The sequence below is a fragment of the Xiphophorus maculatus genome, chromosome 19 (genome assembly GCF_002775205.1).
Source record: "Xiphophorus maculatus strain JP 163 A chromosome 19, X_maculatus-5.0-male, whole genome shotgun sequence".
Classification (NCBI taxonomy): domain Eukaryota; kingdom Metazoa; phylum Chordata; class Actinopteri; order Cyprinodontiformes; family Poeciliidae; genus Xiphophorus; species Xiphophorus maculatus.
The window spans coordinates 8,236,258-8,262,187 of NC_036461.1; the positions used below are offsets into that span (position 1 = coordinate 8,236,258).

General features: G+C 37.0%; 1 protein-coding gene and 1 long non-coding RNA gene across 5 annotated transcripts; both read right to left on the reverse strand.

The window, feature by feature from the left end:
* Nucleotide 1: 1 nt before the first annotated feature.
* LOC111612285 lies at nucleotides 2-644 on the reverse strand. The gene is made up of 2 exons (XR_002754515.1): nucleotides 600-644; nucleotides 2-446 (listed from the first exon to the last, which is right to left on the reverse strand). It is a non-coding gene; the product is annotated as an uncharacterized LOC111612285 (long non-coding RNA).
* Nucleotides 645-3,160: 2,516 nt separating this feature from the next.
* aspg (asparaginase) lies at nucleotides 3,161-25,062 on the reverse strand. 4 transcript variants are annotated; one of them, XM_014476220.2, is made up of 18 exons: nucleotides 24,538-25,062; nucleotides 18,931-19,057; nucleotides 18,355-18,390; nucleotides 15,742-15,853; nucleotides 14,969-15,094; nucleotides 14,803-14,886; nucleotides 13,446-13,572; nucleotides 13,249-13,361; nucleotides 11,965-12,150; nucleotides 11,352-11,465; nucleotides 11,134-11,253; nucleotides 10,054-10,149; nucleotides 8,919-9,082; nucleotides 5,925-6,011; nucleotides 5,406-5,505; nucleotides 5,258-5,323; nucleotides 5,088-5,144; nucleotides 3,161-4,118 (listed from the first exon to the last, which is right to left on the reverse strand). In XM_014476220.2, the coding sequence occupies exons 1-18, from the start codon at nucleotides 24,770-24,772 to the stop codon at nucleotides 4,074-4,076; spliced, it is 1,995 nt and encodes a 664-aa protein (XP_014331706.1). In that variant the 5' UTR covers nucleotides 24,773-25,062; the 3' UTR covers nucleotides 3,161-4,073. The 4 variants fall into 4 exon arrangements, with proteins under 4 accessions (XP_014331706.1, XP_023208686.1, XP_023208687.1 ...); XM_023352918.1 differs by lacking the exon at nucleotides 18,355-18,390 and adding an exon at nucleotides 18,697-18,723; XM_023352919.1 differs by lacking the exon at nucleotides 18,355-18,390 and having other exon boundaries at nucleotides 24,538-25,061.
* Nucleotides 25,063-25,930: the final 868 nt, after the last annotated feature.

Sequence of the window (25,930 nt, forward strand, 5' to 3'; positions counted from 1 at the left end):
CTTTATTGACTTGTTTTAATCAGTACCTCTGGAAAGTAGGGACAGAAAAGCAGTGAAAAAGTGAGAGCTATGCAGCAATAGAGCCGTTAAAATGTTGCATATGTGCCAGTAGAATGAAATTACTGAGCCCTAATCATTTTTACAGCCCCCCACAGCTCCAGAGCTGCAGGTGCTGCTGGGACGCAGTCAGGCAGAGATGACAGGGAGACATCAGGGAGGCTGACAAATATGGTAAAAACGATGCAGTCGTTCCCAAATTTGTCCAGATTCAGGCCTTCTTTGAATCCAGCCAGAATCGTCTGAGATGGCAGCATTTGTCCGACTGCTCAAGTGGTCCTAAACATTTCACAATTTTCTCAAAGAACTGTTGAACTGTTGAGAACCACTTGATCAGAATGACTTTGCACTTCTTCATTCGACGCTTGTCCTTCAAACTGTGGATTCCACTGATGAAAGAAAACCAGCAGCTACTGTTAGTGAAAAGCAAATGTAAATGCAATGCTACAGCACTTTTCTGAGGTTAATTCGGCTACAGAGCAAATCAGTACAAAAGCAGAGCAAAGCCCAAGCAAAGCACTTCTTGATCAGAGAGCTTTTACCTGAAGAAGGCGCCTCCCTTTCTTGGTAGACGTAGTGTTCCTTGGTGTGATCCCTGCCAAGACTGAGTAACTGAAGAGGCAAGAGGTGCTTATATAGTGTTTTTGGGCTTGGCTTTTACAAGAGTCTCGTTTAAGGAAGAATGAGGCTCATGCTGGTCCGACCTGATGAGCCAGGTTCCACCGGCAAGGAGCAGGACAGGGCAGCTACCCTGAAAAGGAAAAAGAAAACAGATACTGACAAGTGATATGAACAGATGCAGTTTTATGTCATCACTGCCTTGTGAGTTCGTATGATTTCTGATTAAAAAAGATTACATTTATAGTTGGTAACAGCCTGCTGTTCACCGAGCTTTATATTAGGATGGGATGCAGCTATTCGCTAGGAGAATTTCTGCAGTCAAAATTATTCCTTTCAGCAGTCAGAGCGTGTTTCTGGTGAGAATACAAAGAAAACAGCTCAGACAGAAGTGACCTCCAATGTTTGAAAAGATCTTAATTTATTCATTAAAAAAGAGAGAGTTGGAAGCTGCAAAGACAAGGCAAGTTTACTTGTGTAGTGACATTCATACAGAAGGTAATTCAAAGCTCTGAGCAAAGATAATGAAAAATACATTAAAAGTAGTAAAATTTATTATTTCATAGAAAACATGCAAATGAAATTTATAACAATAATTGATCAAATTTGACTTTTATGGGAAAAAAGTGATGTTTTTAGTCCTGACTTGAAAAGACCTGACAGCTTCTACACACTTCAGGTTTTCAGGAAGTTTGTCAGAGCTTAGGGCTCAACATTTAACAGTTTATTTGTGTTCTAACTGTGTAATACACAGAGAAGTGCTTTCTGAATCACTGTAACTTGCTTGCAACACTAGACAGGATGGAAAAATAAATGAGGAGCAAAGAAACTCAAAGTTGACTCTTAATGCTTGTTCACATTTCAGTGAACACTGAGTCAAAAGGTCTGTGATGACTTGTGGGGTTTTGATGGTTCATATCAGAGAAGAAAATCTGAGATGTACTTAACTCCAAAAGTATTCACTGCTTTATAAACCAATAACAAGATTGGAAACTTTTTCCATTTTAAAGTGAGGACGTGCAGTGATTTAAGGACTGCTGTGATTTTTTTCCTCTTGCTGCTGGTCAGGATTCCAGCAGCAGCAGTTCTAGATGCACTTCAGCAGTATGACAAATTCTTCATAAAAAATATTCGGCATGCTTAACCAGAGTGAGTCTCTAATTTTCTAGTTTTCTTTTCTGAAAACAAGAATAACACAGATTTTTGATAAAAAGTGGCCCAAGAAAGGAGCCTGGAAGAAAAATACATGTGAGTTAATATAACATTGAATTATACTCATTTAAATTAGGCATTCTGAGACTGTGCAGAATGTTGCAGCAACCTGGACTAGAATTAGGGACCACATAACCACAATATAACCTTAACATATTGTGGACTTACTGGAGCCCCAGTCTTCATCCTGGCGTCTTAGATTATTCAGCTTGATGCTGCTGGTCGTTCCCTGGACTCACTTTAAGATCAGTAGAGACTTGCAGTTTTATTCAGGCTGACTCCAACGCTTTGAACTCTCTTCCACTTCCACTGAGGTCAATGTTTACTGACTCTTAAAAAAACAAAACCTGCAAGCCATTGAGCTGTGTATTTCATATACAAATATAATTTGTAGATTTTATTTCTTTCATTTTCATGGAATACTTTTTTTTTTATCTATGAAAGGTGCTACCATAAATAAATTATTCATTAAAAATTACTTACAAAACAGAAAATGTGCCCTTTGATCAGAAGACAGTTCTAAAATTATATAGTATATCTACTAAAAATATTTAAAAAAATTAAACCTGACATAAAATAACTTAAAAGAAAGAGTTAGATAGTGGGACTGATAATTTCAGAATAAAAGAAAAACTAATTCCACCATAGTAAATCTTTTTTTTTTTTTATTATTTGTATGGTAAAAGATGTTGGAATACTCCATAATCTGAAATAGAGGGAGTAAACAGAATCCACTTTTGAGTAATAGTGAATCGAGAACATAGTTTTGAGGATCACCATTTATAAATCCCAAGTGGCCCAGTCTTGAAAATATGATCCAAGCCCTTTTAGATCAGTGGAAGGCAACTCACAAATGTTCAATCTATCCATTTGGTTTGTTATGATCAACTGTTAAATTCAGGACTGAAATTTAACATTACCAACAAAGAAGTTTTGAATGTTGTTATATCATTGAAGATCTTTTCCAATATGATAAGCTACATTTTTAAGGACCTCTGTCAAAAACACTAGGTTAACAGGCCTGGACTAATTAATGTACCTTGACTACATTTAATCAAAATAAAAAAGGTCATTGCAGTTTTGAAGTACTGATGTTTTGCTCTAGTAAATAGGGAATATATTTTTATATCTGCAATATTTTAGAAGCAACATTACAAAAAACAGAGAAAAAACACAACTTGTGGCCGTCATGTCAAGACAAAGGAATATTTGAACAGGATCAACATATTTTGTTTCATCCGAGTGTGTGAAAGACATCAGCAAGCACACAAGGTATTTCTTTACATCAAAGGCTTTATTCCTGCTGTTCTTCCCACAAGGTAACAAATTACTATCAGATAAAACTCATTACAATGCTTATGTCATTCAACGAGGTGAGAGAGAATGTTCCAGACCATTAAAATGAGTGAAAAAATAGAAGTGCATACAAAAAAAATCTAAAAAACTAGAGCAGCACTGGATGATGTGAAAAGCCATAGATACAATAATTTTATTGCTGAGAACATTAAACAAAGTCATGAAGTAACACAGAAACTGGTTTTCCTCTTAATCTGCTTCACACAATAGTCTGGACTTCCCCTTTCCGGTTCAGGGTGCGAGATATGCGACGCTTCCAGTTCGACAATTAGCCTAGAAACAGGCTGGATGAGTCTGAGGAGTAACTGCAGCTTGTTTTTTCTTTTACACCTGTAGAGCAGCAGGAAGCAAGGAAAAATAAGCTGCATTTGGGAGCTGCGAGGCTCTTTGGCTGATGTGGACAACATTCAATAAAATATTGCTTTCATAATCCCACATTATATTGTCTACAATTTCACTAATAAAAGAACTACAAAAATAAAATCAGTGATTTTACACTCTCATTGGAAACATTAAAAATACTTAGCTTCACAAGCAGGTAACATTATTTCACAATGAGACTCACTTCAGTTCTCTAATTTAAGGGTTATTTTGAGCAGAAAAGTAACAAATTTGAACATTCAGCATTGTAACATGATATACAACAAACACTTACAGTACATATATGTAGTACTTCCTTTTCGAGGCAGCAGAGTGTGATACATTTGAGGTGATATAAACACATTTGGATGGATGAAGTGATATGTGCTCATATTTAAGAGATCAAACAGCAAACACAAAGATGGACAGGATGTAGAGGACAACTTTACAGGAACAGAGGTAGAGTCGGCTCACAACAACGCTGGCTTGGCAGTGAACTCGATCGGTGCACCGTTCTGACAAAGTAAAGGATTAGAAAAAAGGAAGGATTAATACTAAGCACTAGAAGGGATGACAAGTGATTCAGGATTTCCACAAACACACTGACACACATGTAAGATTAGTGTGAGCAGGATTCTACGAGGGTTTGCCAACAAGCGCTCAAACATAATTAGAATGAATGCATGAATGCATTGTTTTGGTTAAAAGAAACAAGTGTTTATTTATTCTGATAATTTAGAGAAAAAGCTACAAGTCTTTACTTTTAAGACACCGATTCCTGATAAAAAGCATTTTTGCTTGGTTATTGGTCTGCAACCTGCAGAGACTCAAGTGGCTCTTTGGTCTGTCATCAAAAGTTCTTAATAACTTTAGCTAAAAAATTATGACTAATAATTTACACAAATCTGGCCTTTATGGAAAAGTGGCAGGGGAAAAAGACACATCATGCTATTGTGATAATTTTCTTCAGAAGGGACAGGAAAGCAGGTCAGCTCCGAATCTGGTAGGACTTGAAAACTGATCTTTACAGATTCAATCAAGTAGAAATTTCAGTTTCTAAATGGCCAAAGTGGTTGAAACACGCACCAAAAGACTTAAAAAGTGGTTTTCTACAGACTCAGGTTTACTAAATGCAAATGCATGCCACACTTTTCAGCTTTTAGTTGTAGAAAATCTCTTTCCCAGCACATTACAGCCATGTGCTACTTTGTGTTGATACTGCATGCTAATTCAAAATAAAACTGTAACAGGGGCAAATATAAAATGTTTTAGGGGTTTCTGGAACAATAAGGTTTTCCTTCCCTCTCTTATTCCTTCTCTTGAAATGTGAGTCAGATCATTTGACCTGGTGTCACTATGATGATCTGGACGGGCGTTTTAATGACAGGATCAGCAAAAAAAGCACCCTGAATGAAGGGGAACTCAGGCCATGCTCGCTGTGGGAAAGGACCAACAAACTGGGAAGTTCACCACATGTCATTTACCTCCTCCTCATCATCAATATTATATTCATCATATTCATTTAGTTCATCAAATATGGGCTGAAATGAACAAGACAAGCAATTAATAGGCAGAATTAAGGAGTTGGTTTGATTTAATTTAGGTTCATGTCAGGGTTTGGACGAGTCTAAAGGAGGATGGGAAAACCATTTACCATGGTTTTGCTGTTTATGTACGAGTTTAAAAACTCCACCACGTCCTTACTGCCTGCAGCTTCAGCCTGAGACAGAAGAAGAGGGATTTATTAGACTTTCTGAACTGACGAGCGTTATCACAGCAGACCAAGTCTCCCTGAAACCCACCACTTCAATGGCCATCTTCCCGTCGTAGCCTGGTCTGGTCAGATCTGCCCCGGCGATTCTCCAGATATCAAGGCCCTCTTTATCACCATTGGCCGCGAGGCTGACACACACACACGCAAACAAAACGTAACGTTTTTAAGAAAGCAAAATCAAAAATTTAAAGAACCGAGGGTGAAGAAAGAGAGTTTCCTGAAACTGAGTCAACACATCAGAGGAACATATCAACAGATTAGCAGATGCTTTTGTTTCGCCTTAACTGATAAAACACGAAAAGTGCGCTCATACAAAATAGGTCCTGACAAAACCAGTTGAGTATCACGTGTAGATAAATAACAGAGCCCGGTCTGCATTGTGCGCTTTGGAGATGCAGATTGGGTCCACAACTATGCAACTAAGTCACATTCTTAATGCATGTGAAACACTTGGGCAACTGGTTGGACCTGTCAGCTATGCAGGATGGGTCAGCATGAACGGTTCAGTGTGGGTAAAGTCCTGAAACGTCTTTCTGGTTGGTCTGACCTGCACAGCTCACTTCCTGCTTCCTCTAGCTGCTCTCTCGAGAAGTGGGCTCCGGTCTTCTTCAGCAGCCTCACCACTTCCTTGTGCCTAAATAAGACAAAAACACAGAATCTCATTTAATTCACACTTTCCCTGTAATTCACAGTTTAATGTGATGCTGCACAATAAAGAGATTTTATAAAGCTATTATATAATTTTAATATCAGCTCATTAAAAATGGTATCACTTCACTGGAATATAAGTTATAAGTTCCTATAAACAGATTTTTAACCAACATTACAAAACATTAACCAACTTGTAATATGAATTTACCAAAAGCGTTTAAAACAATATGCTGGAGTGTATGGGGAAAAAATTGAAGGCAAGATCTATGCTTTTTTGCTTTAGTGGCAACAAAGACAACACTTCATGCCTTCATGCCTTAAGTTAAAGTTTTCAAAAACGTTTAACTTCTGCTCAGCTCATTTGCTGTTTCATTCAATGTGAGACTTTAAAAACATACCTGAGATGGAGTATATTAATTATTATAGATAAAAGAAAAAGAAATCGGACACAGATTGAAAAAAATAACTAAATTGATATTTCACATATTTCCAAGAAAAAAAAGATGTGTATATTTAATAATTTAATGCAGAAATGTATTGAATCTAGTATATTCTCCAACATCTCAGAGGTGCAGATTCAATGCAACATGTTGCAGTTTCTTCCTCAGGTGTTTATTCCGGATCGTGTTTGAGATTTTTATGGCGAGTCTGCACAAGGTACGTGTCATTCTGGTTCAGTAAAAGAATGTCCCACTAACATTTTGGAAAATATCTAGATGTGCATACCCTACATTTTTCTAACTCAGTGTTAGTGGACCTCTGTCACTTTGTGTCGCAAATGTCTGACCCTATAATCTCAGGAAATATCTTGAGTTTCTGACTTCACAATGTCGGAGAATACACCAGTCTTAATATCATAACACTATGCCTTTAGTAATGGAAAATTCACATTTTCTTCCTCACAAATTTACGACAGCAAAGGCTAGCCACGTTTTTCTTGTAAACATTTGAAATGAATATCAAAATTAATATTTTTTTGGTGGAATTTTACTCGTCAATGATCTACAATGATCTACAATGATCAGGTACTATGTACTCCGTCATAGGCTTTTGCCTCTTTCTTTAATAGTTTTGGACAAAAAAAGTTCCTCTTAGATTTCTTTCATGTCCAACCCTGAAACATGTTTGTAATATGTCATATGCATGTCAGTGTGTCAAAAAATGCTTTTTATCTAAAGTTTCTGCTTGTCTATTTTTTTCTAGGCATTGAATTTAGCTAGTATTTTAGCTTCATACAACCAGAATGTCCTCAGTCAGAGGCTTCTTCAAATTCAGTGTATTACTGACTGTTGAAGTGGATCCTTGCTGCCCACAACTACCAGCGTGTATAACAACTTTTTGAAGAAACCTGAATAATACGAGTTACAACAGTAGTTTTTATAACTGAATTTGGAAACATGTTGCACTTCTTTTTTTGTCAGAATCACATTTTATTTAGGCAACATTTAGATAAAATACAAAACATTAAATCATTAAGGGTTCAAATAAAGTCTCAAAAACCATAACGGCCTTTTTGTGGTCAGTTCAAAATCACAGAATTAATTTTTTATCAAATTATTTTTATTTGTTCATAAGAATCTATAAATTAACCACCCACTTAGAGACAATCAAACACTTTTGTGCTTGTGTAACGTTAAATCATTTCACAGTTGAGCAATATTTAGACTTGGACTTCCTTCAAGCAAATATTGCGCTGCAGCATTTAAGAATTCACACTGATGTTATTGTGCCGTTCTAAGAGTTAGTGTGGTGGTTGTAGTTGTTGTCTGACATGTTAAGACAGGTTCCTTATCCCCCACGTTGAGCCACCCACACAAGAGTCACCTGCAGGGACAGTCACTGTGACAAGACACAGCAAGTTAGTCCTAATATCTACAACTGTTTCCCTTTGTGCACCAATGTCCATAAAAAACATTGTTAAAGACAACAGGGCAACATAACTAAAAGCAACTTGTTAATTCTATAGATTGTGTGATATAAGAACCACAGAAACTCCTGGAACGACAAAGGAGACTAAAAGAAGAAACAAACTAGTATCTTTCATCAGTGAAACTGGGAGCAAGCTGGTAATACTGGTTATTAAGGCACTCCCCACATTTGTTCTTCAAACTTTCAGTCAGTTCAACTCTTAGCTTTCCCTTATATGGACGTCAGGCTGTGGTGTGAAAGTTCTGTGGCAAATACATCAGCGATACAGACAGCACCTCCAAATCTCAGTTCTGTTGGGCTGTTTGCAGTTGTTTCATTGAATCCATTAAGGTAGGAATCTGCTGACAGAAGCCGGGCAGCATTCTTTAGGACGTGTTCAGTAACGACAGGTCCCTGTGGCCCGATGCATCACTCCAGTATCACAAAGGAAACAAGTCTACGCTTGCAGTGCCAACCGTTAAAGTAAGACAAGAGCAACATGGTATAGCTGTGACACACACCGTCTCCCTCCTCAGGCTTAATCATCGCTCCAACATGGAAACATGAAGCGTGGTTTTCACCGGCAGACGTACAAAAAGATTTCAGAGGGAAAAGAAAGCACGTGTAAAAATAAACACTCTCTAAACTGTCAGATGACAATTAGCCTAATTAGTTTGTAATTATTGTTGGCCTCTAAACTCCATTATGAGTCTCTCCTCTGATTCCCCCCGCCCCCACTAATACAGACGCTTTTCCCTTCTCCTCATTTAGGCAGAACCAAATTCCCTGCCTCTCAGCAGCTCGTTTAATGAAATCTCCGCTATAGCAGCTATTAACAACATGTTTTCAGGAAAACACTTTGAGGTCTGAGAGGAATGACAATTGTTGCTAATGGCCAAGAGGGGGGGTTTATACATCTGCAACTTCATAACCTTAATGAGCAGATTAAAAACAAACACATCAGCGCTCGATGCGGCTTTACCTGAAGCGGACGGCATTGCATAGGGGTGTGTCTCCATAGCGATCTTTGGCATGGACAGAGGCTCCCTGGTTGAGCAGGTATTGCACAAGTCTGAGGTGACCCTCACAAGCAGCAACATGCAGAGGTGTGCGTCCGTCAAAGTCGCCCAGACGTAAGTCGCTGCCCTGAAACACAGGAAAATCAGCCCTGCAGGTTGGCTGTTTAAAACAGTAAAAACAGGTGCGGGGTGTGTTGATGTCTCTGTCATAAATGTCCAAATCAAATAAATACCCAACAGTTACACAGACTGGTCTTTATTATGAGCAAAATGGATAACGTTCTAAATAAATTATCACGTTTACATGCAGATTAAGCAATATGACAGAAAACATCAGTTTAGCAGTCCTCTGTATTTTCAGAAATGTAATATGTTGAAACTTCAAATAGTGGCTTTAAAGATGCTATCCAGCAGTGTATTTAGTTCTGATTTAAAATCTGTTTTCTTTTGACAGATTTCGACACAGATCATGACGGACTAAGGGTCTATTTGAGTTGCAAGAGGTTTGACTTTCCTTAGCAAACGTGTAAACTGTAAACTGAAAACAAGCTGAAAATTTTCACATGGGAAAATTACAAAAAAACAAGTATGATGTGATTGCATAAGTGTGCACACTCTCTTAGCTTTCAGAATTACCCACCACATTTAAACTCATGTTAAATAAGAGTTAGCAAACTCTTATTTAGGCCTTTCTTGATATCTTCTTAGTTGTCCTATACCTTATATGATGTCACAACAGGCATATAAATTGTTCTACAGATGACAAACTATATCAACAGAATATTTGGCTGAATTAACAGAAAAGTGTAGCTGGTACCAAAGCTACAAAAACACCTACATGTATGTTTCCAAATTCTATTTGGCTTTGTGTGAACTTGGACATCCAATTTTCTCAAAAGAGTAACATTGATTTTTTTTGGCAAATTATCAGTGAGAGTTTTAACTGTGGACACTGACCCTGCTACTCAAACATGAGAAGATAAGAAAGGTCAGAACCTCTCTGCTAAGGCACAAGGTTATAGCTTGTATAGGTTATAGAGTGAGAGTGTATCAAACAGTTTTGTTTATATGACACAATGAGAGGGAATGGCTGCTTACCATTTCCTTAAGAGCTACTAAAGCTTCTGTGTCCCCAATTTTAGCAGCAGCACATGCCAGCGAAGGAGTCAGTGCATCACGGATGGCTTCCAGTTCCTTTTGGATGTCAGGAAATGTAAGAGATCAAAAAATATGTCTTTCAGGGAACTTGATAAAATCCTCTTTCCAAAGTTTGTAAATTGTAATAATTTTAAACACTGCCAATGACAAAGTCCCAAAAGCTAGAAGTAGTGTTTTTTTGGGGGGGGGTTTTACAACTTTTATCAATAAAAATTTATGACTTTACATCTCTAGTATCATGAAGTAGTCCCTTAAAAAAATCACAAATTGATCTTTGCAAATGTTTTTGTTTGTTTGTTTTTCGGGCATGTGGGGCAGTGGCATGCAGTCAAAGTCATCCAACTTATTGCCCCAAAAGACTGCATTGGATTGTTTAATCATTTCTATCCTCACCTTTATTTGTTTTGCATCAAATACTACAAAATGCTGTGAAAAACTTTCATCATTACTACAATCCAAAATGTATTTTATTGAGATTTTCTTAAACAGACCGGCACAAATTAGTCTATAACAGCAAAGTGGAAGGGAAATGGTACATAGTTTTAATTTTTTATGCTTAGGGTTGTTGTCCAATTGAAAGGAGAACCTTAAACGTTTTGTCTTCCACTTCACAACTATGCACCACTTTGTGTTCGGTTACCATATAACATCCCAATCAAACACTTTGTGGTTTTAACAGGATGATACATGAAAAAAGTTCATGAGGTATTAATACTTTCATCCTTCCTCCAGAAATATATCAAGAGCTGCACAGACTTTTCTACAGTTTGATAACAATTCCAACAGACAGTATTTATTTCATGTAACATGTCAATGTTTTAATGTGACATTAAGCCTTGAACGGAAAACTGGAAGGACACAAGCCCCACTGAGCTTTCCTGAGAATCTAAATGAAAAAACGATCACAAAGACAAGTGTAAGAACTTAGGACCTGATTGTCCTGTTATCAACTGGTTTGCTGAAAATCCTGTTTAGCTGTTGTGGGGGTTGAAACACGTGCGTGGGTGTCTGTCTGCTTACCTCTTTGCAGCTAACGCTCAGAGACTTGGCAATGACCTGGATGAACCTGCTGTCGCTCAAGCACAGTTTGGCTCCTTCGAGGTCGGCACTCATCTCACCTCGCAGGTTTTGAGCCATCATCTGGACGTGAGGACAAAATAGTTTTTACTTTTATGACATTCCTTCTTTGAAAGGTTCACATCAACGCCAAAGAAAATGACGCCTTTTGAGCAAATAACCTTTTTCTGAGCATCTAGAGTGAGCTCTTTCTTAGCCAGAACATAGGACAGTTTTGACAAGGCAGCCTCAGGGGTCATGTCACCTCCAGCTAACAGACCGGCATCCATCAATACCTGAAAAGTCAGATGAACCAGTCACTTGCAGAGCAGATTGTATAATAATCACTTGCAAAAAAAAAAAACTTCTTGGATGAAAAGTTAATCTGTGTTTATGTATGTAATCACTTAAACAGATGTGGAACGACATGCATGAAATAAAATTCTAATTTCTTAAAGGAAATTTATGATGAGTAGGTCATCAGTTACATGTGTCTGTTTAACGAGACATAAATATTTGTTTTTAATGAAAGACTGTAGCACAGGAAATATGAATTTTTTTTAATACATAATGAATTCAAAGCAATATATCTTTGAATTTGTATATGTGAAGCTGGACTTCCACAGCAGTAGATGATTGTTAGAAATTTTAAAGACCAATATGCTAGTTTTACAGTGATATGAATACCACACTCACATAAAAATAAAAATAAAAACATGAGCAAGTCACATCAATATTAAACAATTATATTGCAAGTGCATATTGTTGTAATTATCATTAAATAAACTCCCGTACCCTTCCAGTGGCGTAAGAGGCTGAGACTGTCCCCCTCAGACACTGGGTGCAGTTAACCATGATGACACCAGCGTCGGTGGCCTTACTCAACTCCTCCAGAAGATCGGGGCGGTTATCGGGTGCGTTACCACTGCCATAGGTTTCCAGGACGACGCCCTGCATGGGCGGCTGCAGGAAAGCCCTGACCTGGAGACAGATGTGAGCCGGCTCGAGTTGAAAACAGCCCGCATTTACGACCGCATCAACTGCATAGCATCAAATTGAGAAATTAGTATTCCGTGTTATTTTTCCTGCAGTGCTTTTTACTCTTATGCACAGGACCATTCCCTCTACTAAAAGCCCATCTGGTGCCTTCTCTAAAACCAGTATCTCAATCACCGGTTGGCTGGCAGGCACTCGGAGGCCCTATAGCACATCATTAACCGTGGCATACGACTAGAACAGCAGATGACTTCAACGGCAGAAAGGAGAGCAATTAATCTGAAGCCATTAGTGAGAATAAAGTCACTTGGCAAATAGCAGTGTGAGGGGAAGGTGACATTTAAAGTTCGGGGTTCAGTCAGTATTTTTGAGTATAATTAGTAGTTTGACAAGAAACGTCTGACACAGATCTCAAAACACGCTTCCATACAGCAGGGATGGTGAATAGGCAGAAGTCGCCTGGAGACTAATCAAAACGGTGCCTCATAAAGGACTTTAAACGTGGTAAGAAAGCCTTGATAGCAGAGCTGGGTAGAGGGAGCAGATTGAGACAGTAAAGGAGAACCGTTCCCGCAGGTTCTGCAGGGGGAAGCTCAGCTAAATTGGACGGTATCAGCGGCATTCCTCCCTCCTTACAGGGTGATTGGACATGGGCCATAACTTTCTCTCATCTTTTTCTGGCCAGAACCCGCACTGCAGTTTACAAGAGCAGATAAAGTAACAACGGAAAGGTAATTACATAAAAGTAACTCTATTTTATTGCAGTTTGACAAAAAGAGGGCTTTACCTTTATTTGGAAAACATTTGCATTTTATGTGTGAATCAATTCAATTTTAATCAAACTTAATTTTGAGCAGGCATTGCTTTTTTTGCCAAACTCTTGTAACTCTGTTAATGTTATTGTTAGAGTTTAGATTTATGACAAAAGTCCAAATTGAACCTGGTAAAAAAATGGGTAAAAAAAAACATAAAGTTGTATTAATTGACGAATTTTAGTCAAAAGAGAGGAAGAGAGGATTCTTACATAGCAGTGAGAATCGCCACCACGGTCCCACCAGTAAGACAGAAATCTAATTTTCTTACTGTTGATGCAGTGATTCCTGGGAACAACCTGAGCAGACCCACGTTCCTGTTCAGCTCCGTTCTGACTTGAAACTTTGCTGTGGTGTTTGCCCTCCACACCGTATCCCAGTTAACTAAAACAAAAATAATTAAATTGCTTCAGCCACAGAAAAAATTACACATCTTCAGTATGCAGAAGAATTTTATCTATAACTAACTTTTAAAATCCACTTCAGCGGTTGCTAAAGGAGGCAAATTGGGAGAAGTGAACGCATTGAAACTGCCGGCGTCCACCTTAGTAACACGATTTCCTCTGTAGAGCTTGTTGTAGAAATACAAGCAAACCTGAAAGAGAAGAGATCTAGTTCATGACCAAAATTTGTTGCAGATCGAATCAGTTTCTACATTTTCTGTCTTACTTTTTTTTGATGACTTACTTGCATTTTTAGACAAATGTCAGAAAGTAGACCATTGGAGGAAATAAATACCAGAAACACAGAACCTTGCTAAAGTATTCAAAGGTCATTTTTCTTTTCATTTTGCTACAACCACAAACTTCTGCACTTTTTGTTGAGATTTAATGTGACAAATCAAGACAACGTAGTACATCATAGTCAAGTTATGAAAGAAATGCGTGGGTTTCAAACGTTTTGACAGGAAAGTCTGAGAAATCTGATGTGGCTTCTTTTAACCTGATACATTGAAATAAAATCCAGTGTCTGGCACAACTGCAAACCTGCAATGAGACAGCTGCCAACTTAAACTGACAGGCAGAAGAGTAATAATTAAGAAAGAAGCCAAGAGATTCACAGCTCAGGTGGAACAGTCTGTCACCAGGGAATCGATGAGTCGTACACAAATGTGGCTTTTATTGAAAAATGCCAGAAGAAATCCTGACTGCAGAAAAATTTCCTCTGGTTCCATGAGACTAAAACTGAACTTTTTGGTCTACATCCAAAACTAAAAGTGACAAAAACTAACTTCACAAAACCTTGTGAATGCCATTGGTGAAACATGGTTGTGGCAGGCTGGCAGCATGGTAGTGTGGGTGAATACAAATGAGTATGATTTGTAAAATGGGAGCAAATATGGTTGATCATGCAGACTTCCACCACATAAAGCTACTCAAAAACTAAAAAAAAATCACCTGATGTAAAATTCTGGTTCACATATGCTGGATAATTTCTAAGTAGATTCGATGGTATATTCTTTACACTAAGTGTTTTAAAGTGTTTAGATTAAATGAAAAAAGCTGCTCAGTTTGAAACGCTCGGCCCTGACAAGGTATCATTCCTGCTAATCTTCTGCAGAGCGTACGATGAACAGAGTCAGGTGCTTTCCCTGTTCTATTAACTATTGCGAAACACTCCCGGTCATTAGAAAACATTCCTTCCACACCCATCTCTGAGGTACGTGATGTATTCTCTCTGCAAATCACATTGTACATTTAATTAATTTAGACATTAATTCAGTAACGGAAAATACTAAAACATTGAGTCACTGCGAATCCTCATATTTGGTTCAGAAATAAAGCTAAGTTATCAAATAATTTAAAACTATAGAGGCTTTTCAAACCTCAGGAATGACAAACTGGCCGGCGATCAGCAGCGCTCCCAGCAAGTTGTCTCTGCCATCATTCCTCAACTCATAGATCGGCACCTAAATACAGAAAGTAAACACGTCAAATTTAGCAGCCATGTTTCATAAACTGGTTGGTTAAACTCTTGAAGACAGGTTTTACCTGAGAGCCGGTGAGAACGATTGGTTTTCCCAAATGCTCACACATGAAGGACAAAGCAGAGGCTGTGTAAGCCATAGTGTCTGTGCCATGAAGAATCACAAACCCATCAAAGTTTTCATAGTTTTTCTGGGGTCAAAAAAATTAAGACAGAGCACACAATGAGAGTTGAAGTTAAAATTCAATGTTTATTTTTATATCCTTTTATCTATTATGACCTAGAAAGAAACTGCCCTAAAATGAAGACAATACATTTTAATTATCATCAAAAAGTTGATTTATTTTAGCATATTGGTTCGAAAAAATGATTATATAAATTTACTACTCACAGTAAAATTATTGACACAAGGAAGGTACGTCACTAAAGGTTGTTGCTAAAGGAGCTGGCTATAAATACAGTGTTAATAATATCCAATCATATTAATGAAAAGCTTAATAAAAAAAAAGTGTGGTGAAGAACCCACAGGGATAACCACATCCTCAAGAATCTTGTCAACCAATGTGGCAAATTGTTATAGCAAATAAAGGTTCATATATTATGCAGTAAAATAACAGATCTTCTGTTAAAAATGTATTTTTATTGAGCTTATGTAATATTCTAATTTGCTGAGAAAGATAATTTAGGGTTTCCATTAGCTGTAGTGCAGGTTAATCAATAAATGAACAAAAATAAACACTTAAAATATATCACTTCACGTGTGCCTTATATAATATGAGTTTTCATTTTCAACATTTTGTTGATAATCTAATTTGACGAGATAAACCTCTAAATGTACCTCAATGTCTTTTCCAATGCGCCCCCAGTCATCTGTGGTCATGTTGGAGGAGTCGAGTAGAGGACTGTACTCCAGGATCGTGTAGATTATCCTCTTATTTAATTTACTCGGCCTTAGAAGAAAAACAGTTTACAAATTTAATATTCAGCAAGTCAATAAGCTCAAGTGTTAGTGGAGTTAGTGCAAACACATTCACAACACAAAACATAAACACAGTGTTAAGGCAAATATTTAAATATGAGTTGATAAACTATTATTAATGTTCATGCTGATTCTTTTTGTATTTAAGTTCTGATTAACAAAAGAAAGTAAGTTTAAAGAAGTAGAAATGGCTACTAATAAACAAAAGAGTTGGTGAAGAGACAGTGTTTTTGTAGCTGGGCCTTTCCTTCTCCACAGAAAGCTGCCAAAACCTGTTTCAAACACAGACAATGAATCCTGCAGGTGGAAAATCAAGGTGTGTTGTCATGCGGGTTATGGAGAACGCAAGGTTCGAACTTTCAGGCCTAGGTTTTGTTTACACTACTTATTTAACTTCAGCAAAACAACAAGTTTAAAGGGACACAGCTAATGGTACATTCTTGGTCATTTATATATGATTACAGGGGATAGATATGTTTTCTCATTCATGAAGCTGGAGAGTCTCACGTCACCTTTCAACCTAAAGAGCCCCACCTGCAACACTCACATGTAGAACAGCGTGACAGCCTCATGAGTGACTGAAAGATTTCCCCACTAATCTCTTTTTTTTTTTGTTTTCCCCGCTAATCTCTTTTTTTTTGTTTAAAAACCAGGGTGTGACTCCCAGTCTCCCACCCCCACATTATCATGGGCAGCCTTATCCCATGGAGATAGGAGCTGAAAGGAACAGCAGGGGGAAGAGCAGGCGGGCCTCAGCCCATCCAACCAGGGGTCTTCACTAACACTCTTCCAATTAGCCTCTCATCCACACACAACCCTGTGACATATGTTGTTGATAATCTGAGAGCTGAAGTAGCAGAAGAAAACACTATTCAAATCCCAAATTATTCATCTTTCTGGCCTGAGGTGCATCAAAGCTACGCATTAGCATACCCGTGCTAGGAGGCCTAATAGTTAAAGAATAATAAATGTGTGTGTTGTGTGTGTGCATTTTTATGAATTGTGTTGGGGGTTGAATAAGGATGGTCTAAGTTTGCATAGATCTAATTAATACAGTTAATACCGGCTCACAAATAAAATGTTACTTTATTAATTCATTTGATTAAAAAAAAATGTATTGTTAAGAACAAAACTATTCAGACCAAGTGAAGGTTTAGATTTCAAATTGATTAAAAAATTACCTGACTAAAATCATCGGCGGATCAGCTTTTTACATGTTTTCAGTTTCACTAATATTTTCATTAATTTAGGTAATGTCCTCACAGTCTGACGTTGGAAAGTCTCTGTGTGCACAATAATCTTTGGCTCTCTCCATCCACTTTTAGATTAAAACTTTTGCCGAACTGACTCATGGCATTATTTTTACTTGCAGTCTGAAGAAAGAAGTGCAAATCTAAACCTAAATGTACCAATTTTTGGCCTATCTGTATTGTATAGATTATTTTCACACAAAATGAGACATAAAAGCAATTACTTATTTTAATTTCATGCATTAAGACTTAGAATTGTTCAGCACTGCTTGAAACACAAGGACTCTGACAGTTGTCACTATATCTTGGATATACAGTATATCTGTGTGGCACTCCAGTCAGTCTAATCCTTGTCAGTCCTCCCAATAATTAAACAAATTTTAAATTTCTACCACACCTTTTTCTTTAACTAAACTTTCTATCAATAAGCTTTGGATGAAAGACTGTAAGAACCTGCCAGTTTCTGACACTCAACACATTGGCTATTAGGCCATAACATGACTAATTTTTTAATCAATGTATGGTAATATTTAAATTTTGTAAGACATCAAAATAATCATCATGAAATTTACCAAAAATAAGACTTGAAATATATCACTGTGTGTAAATAAAATTACTTTCTGGGTCTTATAGTCTTATAACCCCTTATAGTCTATACATACATAGTCTTGTACATCTGTAAATAAATATTTATATCTCATAGAGCACTTCTGGATAGATGCAAACTACATCTCGTTGCTTGTACTTGTGACAGTGCAATGACAATAAAGTTGAATTCTATTCTATTCTATTCTAATTATTGAATAAAGTTTTTTTTACATTTTTTTTTATTAAACTCTAACTCAATGAGATGCACCTTCATAAACTTCCAGACAGGACGCAAAAACTGTAAAAAGTTGTTAATCAGCTTGGAGCTCAGTCCATTCTCATTAATGTGCTGCATGTGGGCAGGACAATAAGACAAACTCTATCAAACATGCTGATCAGGAAATTGTTGTTCGGCTTTTACAAACTGATGCTCCAAAGAACATTAGATTATCTCAGCCCAGGTTATTATTGTTCACACTTTAAGGCAGCTGAAACCGAGCACACATTAGCTCAATGGAGGGCATTAAGAATATTCAAGCCAACATTTATTTGACACCATTCTCTGGTCAGCACACCATAGGCAGAGAAACAAAAATACTGTCAAGCAAGTGTCATGCTTTCAGTTTTACAGCACCGAGGGAACTGGAGATCGGACTGGGGCGTTGGCTTTCTGTTGAGGTGACAAATGCAGGTTAGAGTCATTAAAAGGAATCTGAGCGCTGGAGGAACAGTTTACTACAAAAAAAATTCTAAGTTTGGGTCAAAACTAGAAGAAATAAGGAGGTTAAAAGAGCAAATTATATAAAATTGCTACATTTTAGGAATAAACTAAATGTTAGTTAAAAATCCAACAATATTAGATCATCTTTAAACTGTGTCATACAAAGCAAATTAATGGAATTAACAAAAATAATTTACAAGAAAATTAAGCATACAGTAGATGATAATTCTTCTAGTGAAGAACAATAGCACCAACCTTACAAGATGCTCACTGGGTTTTTCCCTGGCTCAGATTAAAACAATTTAGAAAATGTGTCCATTATTCAGCTTTTTTCAAATTCAAATACTTTTTTATAAAACTAACAATAATCTATAAAACACAGTTATGTTGTTTCTATTGTAAATTCAGCTATAGTACACAAAGTGGCCTTCAAAAGTTTATATTTAAGAGCATGAGTTATGGCTACATGCTAACTGTTGTTGAACTTACGGCAGAACCAGCGTGTTCTCCAATCTGTAGTACTCATACAGGCAGGTTTGATGGGCATAAAATTCATCGTGTAGGATGGGCAGCTTGCGCAGACTCTCCACAAGGGCATTCGCTGTAGGAGCATAACCTGTAAAAGAAAAAAATAATAAATGTTGTAACTTATTCTTTGTACTACTTTTTTAAAGAGGGATTTGCCATTGTCAATAACACAATAACAGTCTTCTACTGAACCCTAGAGGTAAACCTAAGAAATTACATGAACACAATTTTTTTTTTTTTTAAATCTTAACAGGACTTTTTTTAGCTATTTACATCACCCAGGTTTCTTTGTAGGCACCCCCAAGGAAATATGCTGGAGTTTATATTAATTTTCACAAGTCAGTGTAATTTATTTTGACAACATATAAAGTTGTGCAGTGCTGGGCTCTTTCATCCAGAGTAAACACCACAGAAAGAGCAAGATAATCAGAGAACATTATGGTGTGAAAAATGTTTGCTGACTTCCTAATTTCCTTTTATTTTTATGTTTGTCTCACTTAAGTCTTTCACAAGATCAAACCAATTGAAATATAAATGAAAAGCATCACAAGTAACCACAAAATGCAGTTTTTAAATGAAGGTGTTTATTTTTGAGAGAGAAAAAAAATCCAAACAGTGAACGGAAAAGTGATTTCGCCTCCCCACTTTATGTTGAGATCCCAAAAAAATGACTTTGCCAGAACACTTCTTGATGATTTTCAAGACTGGCAAAAGCTGAACACTTTGGAAGGTGTTTGTCTCATTACAACTGCCATAAAGCATCACTGCATTTCAGAAACATCATACTAGGGATACAGGTTATCGATTAATCAGGTAATCTAAAGTTGATCGATCTTATTGTTCAACTAACAAATTGATAAGCTGCCATTTTCTTAAAAACCTGAGGTTTTTATCATATGAAGATGATTGGCTGTGTTTCCATAACATAAAGGGATTTTTCTTTCATAATATGTTGAATTAAATTAATTAAATTTTAACATTATTTTGTGTCATCTGTATAAAATGCTGACCAAAATAAGCAGAAAATTGTGTGATTTGTTATTAAACTTAAGGACCATGCCAAGTGTCTAGATTTTAAAACAGTCATACAAAGTGCATATTGCATCACACACTAGTCTGTTTGGACCATTTCTTTCCCCACTCTGGGGTCTCATATCCCTATAACACTGCAATAGATAATGACAGTCCTTCACTGTTTCCTCATAAAACACTTCAAGAAAGAAAGAATCTTGATGACTGTTAAAATGATTACTTTCTTTGTCTGCACTACTCTGAAAAAAATAAAGCTTCCTGATTATTCATTATGAAGAATAAGTAAATAACATTTATTTATGAAACATGATAGGGATGCTTCCTCTTAAAGTACACACACACACACAAATACTTCCCCAAATTATCTGTACTCTTCCTTCAACAGTCCAGGAACCCCAACTTTCTCAATGCCCCGTCGCCATGGAGACTCATTGGTCTGAGGCATCATTTCTCCTTTTTAAGATTTTAGAATCTCCTGATAATTTTCACTCAAGGCTTACATACAAAAAAAACAGCAGAGTATCTTCTCATTGATGGTACTTGAAATATCATCCTACTGTTGAGTCTATTAATTGAAAAAGGGGAATGTGTCAAATCTCAGTTATTTTGATAAACCGTGAATTTTGCCATTTACCAAAAAATCCTGCAGGAGAATGTCCAGGCATCTGTTCGTGACCTCAAGCTGAAACAAACTTAGGTTCTACAGCTGGACAGTGATTCAAAACACACCAGCAAGTCAACCTCTGAATGGCTGAAAAAAAATTAACACTTTGGAGTGGCCCAGTCAAAGTCCTGACCTGAATCCTATTAAGATGTTGTTGCAGGACCTTAAAAGGGCCAGTCATGCTCGAAATCCCTCCACTGTGGCTAAATTATAACAATTCTGCAAAGATGAGTGAGCCAAAATTCCTTTTGATTACAAACTCTTGATTGTAGTGGTTGTCAGTTTTTAGGTTTTGGGAGGCAGGCACTTTTTCAGGAAGGGTCATGTAGGTTTGGATTTTATTACGCAAAATATAGATTTTATTACGCAAAATATTATTGATTGTCTTACAAGACAATCAATAATAAACAAGTCAGAGTAAACACTCTGAATGAAAGGTCTCTCAGACAGAGTCAACACATCATTTTCATATCAAGGACAAGAACTCCAAAACAGTGGAGCGACAATCTGGCTGCAGCTGCAGAAAAAACTCTTCCAACCTGTGTGTGTGCATGTGTGTGTAACCCAAACAGGTTCATTTGGTGAGAGTTCATAAACACTTAAAATAAAGACATAACACAGCATAACCATCAGATCATTAATGTTATAATGTGATGCATAACAATAAAATATTCCACCACATTAGTCAAATGCATTTTTAGATATCTAATGTAATTATGGATAGGTAGACAAAACCGATTTTATGCCCAAACAGCCTGTCGTAATTGAAAGCAATTTTATTAACACTGCCATATAGGCTCCAACTTAAAAGTACTGTGCACAGCGCTCTTTGAATCACAAGGCATCTTGAACGAGACTGTGTTCGTAAATTTTTAGGATCAATAATTTTAGGCTGTTTTTTAGTTTTTACAAACTTTTGGGATTACTGTGGTCTTCACCTATTGCAGGATTATATGATCAATGCAGGAAATAAGACCATTTCCAGTCAAGATGGTATGCATTGTTCTATCTATCAAATAACTTGATTTTAAAGCTTGAGAACTAAAGAAAGGTATTTCATCGTAATTAATTTTCTTTATTCAGCTTTTGTTTTTGGTGAATTATGGGCTATATGGTGTTAAAGTTGAGCTAATATGGGACAAGTTTGGACATTCATTATTTGCTGAGCTATAGTAAAAAATCTGGGACGCAAAAGGCTTAAAAGTTTTAATATCCCAAAAGTTTGTAAACAATTAACTATGGTGACTGTTGAACAGCTGCTACGCAGAAAGAGGAAGGCATTTCCTGCATACCAGTGGTTCTCCAATCTGGTCCTCAAGTACCCCAGCCCTGAATGTTTTAGGTGTCTCATTGCTTTTAAACACCTAAAATAAATGAATAGTTGAATAAAAGGCTTCTGCAGTATTTGATGGCTACAGAGGAGATCATGCAATCATTTGAATCAGGAGACCTGGAACAGAGACATATGTAAATAAAAATGCACCATATCTAATTTAGTTTCACCTAATCATTATTTGCTTTATTTAATTTATGACTAGTCATAATTTAACTGTTTATCTGAAATAAAAGTTTGTCTAATTACTGAAATTACAGATATCTTGAATTAAAGCTTCCAAGCAAATTTATGGCATATATCTGACACAATTTATGCCAGTCACAATGTAATTAGAGTTATCATAAATAGGTATTATGTGTAATAAACTTATAATTAGAAATATCTTAATTTTAATAACACAACATGAACCAATTTCAGATATCTAGAAGCTACGGTAAGTGTGATGAAACTGATTTTATGTTAAATCGACCTGCCATTTAGCCCTGTTGAAATTTCAACTTCTTAACTAGAACACATGAGGTACATTTTTCCCCAAAGTAATAACACCTGATTCAAATGAGTGAGGCATCTATAGAAAACCTATTAAAATCCAACTGTTATTTCCTTCTCCCTACCAACTGATGGAGAACCAAATTCCAACAGGCCCTCATCCATATCCCAATATTTTTTCAACCAACAACCAACGCACTGAGGCCAGCAAATTGCTGTAGCTTATTGCCTGTTTCGGATGTGTTCAAACTATGCGTTTACTTCTTTTTAGAGTGAATCAACCTGCTGCATCTGTCGTATCCCAGCGAAGTCAAATGGATATCAATGGAAAGTGGGCCCATCAAATTAAGGAAATTGGCACCCATAACTTGGCTGGCCTATAAATCGGTGCACCCCTAATATCTGCTTCTGAAAGATTTTAATAGATTTTATGCAAGTCCTGGTGTAAAATATCACTCCTTTCAAACAATGAAACACACAGAGCTGTTTTACATCTATCTGCTCCTTTTTAGTTGTCTCAGTTTACATTCAACAAAACTTTGCTTTTACCGGGGTTGCTTCTTTCCACTGTTGCCCTTTGAGTCATGAGTAAAGGGTTTCCTCAATATTTTTGTCTTTTAGCTTAATAAACTAAAATTGATTACAATGTATAGATTACCATGATTGATTTAGAATGCTTGTAATTGAATTTGAAGTACTCTGAAATGACATTTGTTAATTTGAGTTACAGAAATAAACAGCATTTTATTAAATTTGGCATTACTAACAATGTCGTTGAAGTCAATATTTTATTTATTTTGGCAATAACATTTAACTTGTAAAACTGAATTAAAAACAGGAAATGTATCTATTTATAATACAATTATATTTACAGTAGTTAGTTTATTGAAAATTTGTTTTTACATGTTCAAAATAAACAATTTAGAGCAAATAGTTAACTCAAACTGTGACATTTGCATAAAGAACAGAATGGAGGTAAGTTAGAGAAGCGTGGTGAGAAGGCAACTATCACACTTTATGCATTGGAATAGTTTTGATAATGGTCACTGTAGAGTTTTAAACAATCCAATTTTAAAGTGTTTGTTTTAATACAAACTGAAAGAACAAATTTAAATAAACCTTAATTATGAGGTTAAGTCATAGAAATCGCCATAAATTAATTCTTTTAAGTATTGTGGGACAAAGAAAGATGTAAATTTCACATGTACAAAACCCATTTGAAGTACTGTCTGAGATAATTTCAAACAGTACTTCAAATGTACGTTACAAATGCAAATCATGCATCATTTTCAAGTCAAATAAAATCATGCAAATCAAGTCTAGATTACTAGCTGCAATTTCTCCATCTTGTTTAAAAGCCTAGATTATGCTGGCCCCCAAGAACTAAATATATTTTCTTTTGAAGCTTACTTTTATAGCTTAGTAATTTTCTGTTCTTCTATCAGATATTATAGTTAAAGGCTAACCTAAATTATCCAGCCTCACAATGATGGAGCACATGCAGTTTGGCCAACAATAATGAATAACAGGGAAAATAGGTGCCTGAGTTTATAGGGACCTTTGAATGTTATTCTGCATCTCTGCATGTTGCACAATACATGTCAGCATGAGGTTATTGATTTATGAAGGGTGATGTTGTTCCAACTGTATCCTGGAAAAAAGGTGCCACCATTCTCTGAGGTCTACAAACTTCAATTCACCGTAAAATTCACCCCTAATAAATAACTGCTCCAAATGAATACAACTTTATTACAAACAAATACGTTTCGTACTATTTTCGTTTGAGGTAGAAAATATATTTACAAATGTCAATTTTTACTTCGATTAATTTTTATTTTAAGCGTTCCTTCTCGTGTGTCTATTTTAGGATCCACGTGTAAGTTGTTATGAAGCACAGCGTAATCCTTGCATCATGTTCCCAGCAACATGTGACAGACCCGCCTATGTATATGTTGAGTTATTTGCTACAGATGTGGGCTTCAGACAGACACTGCGAAACTTAAAAGTAAAGTTAAAAGTAACTGGGAGCCCAGTCCATCACATATACCTTTATCATGCAGCGTCATCCCGATGGTCCCCCCGGTGTTTATCACCAGGACCCGCGACTCATTCCCGCAAGGTGAAGTCACCAAGTCGAGGTTTTCCACCGAGCTGCAGCTGGACAACTTTCTCCTTCGGCTTGGGTGAAGCTGGACGTTAGACGGAGAAACATCGTTTGTTTCTATAAGAGTCGGATGAGACAGAGCCCGACCGAGCGTGTTAGGTCGACTGTATTCCGCCATGATGCCGTAAAGTGGCGCTGCCCCTTTAAATCCGCCCGTTGAAGCTGATGAAGGGTCTTGTAGTAAACGTCAGAGCCCTGCCTCGCGAGCCGCGGATTCCAATGCAAACCGGGAAGACCGATTATTTTAATGATGTTTAGGTTCGCAGCTATAATTCACAGAGATGTGATAGACTAGGATGGTAATCAATTCTGACGTCATCAATGCGGGCTTGGCTTATACACCAGTGGCGGTGTCTTGATATGGGCAGCCGCCCAAAGCGGCTTCTCGTCCAGGGAAACATAAGCTCTCGGAATACCTCTTCTGCCCGGCCCCTCTCTCCACACACACACACACACACACACACACACACCACACTCGTGCGCGCTCTCACACACGTGACGTGTCCCGCCACTTGCCTCCCTCCGCTGTCAGTCATGTCCTGGTGGCGGTCAACCATCCAGGTGACAAACAAAACGAGTGAATTTGCCTCCTAAACCTAAGACCCAAAAGTTCAAACTTCTCTTACTATGCAGAGCAGCCAATCACCGCCAGTAGAATGATTAAAATATAGCTCTTAGATTAAATAAAATATATAAGTAAATTCAAATGTATATATCTGCTCTCAAGGCTAATAGTTAATCTCATTAATTTTAACTCTAAGAATAATTTCTGTCATATTTCACTGGTTACATGCAGAGGTCTAGATGAATCTTCTCATGGCTATGCTCTGTTTTGTTGTTGCCTATTTGGTTATTTTAGAAACCAACCTGTAGTGTTGAACATTATCAGACATCTGCATCAGACATGAAATATATATGTTTATACACCCTTATATTGACTTCGTAGGTGTTAAACTTAGCATATAGTTGTTGGGAACGTCATGATGTTTGACGAGAAACTGTAAGGCGAAAAATATCTTGCAGGGCATTCCTTCATATGAATTGGTTTAGTTACCATTCGAGGAGCACACTCGATAAACAAAGACTACCTTTTTCCTACCAGGTTACCGAAACATTAAGGAAGACACTTTGATACCATTCTGGTTCAATGTGATACTCTGGATCTCTTTCTTTGACCTCTCTTGTCTCAGATTGCACTAACAATTTCTTTACATGCCGTTGGCCGCTAGGGGGAGATGTTACTCTTCTTATAATTATCAATAACTGGCAAAGATAT

Coding starts and splice junctions, on each gene's coding strand:
- aspg (XM_014476220.2), bottom strand. CDS start 24,772: ATGGCGGAATACAGTCGACCTAACACGCTCGGTCGGGCTCTGTCTCAT. Junction 10,150..11,133: donor TGAGCGTTAGCTGCAAAGAG/GTAAGCAGACAG, acceptor GACATCCAAAAG/GAACTGGAAGCCATCCGTGA. Junction 5,145..5,257: donor ACATAAACAGCAAAACCATG/GTAAATGGTTTT, acceptor TGTTCATTTCAG/CCCATATTTGATGAACTAAA.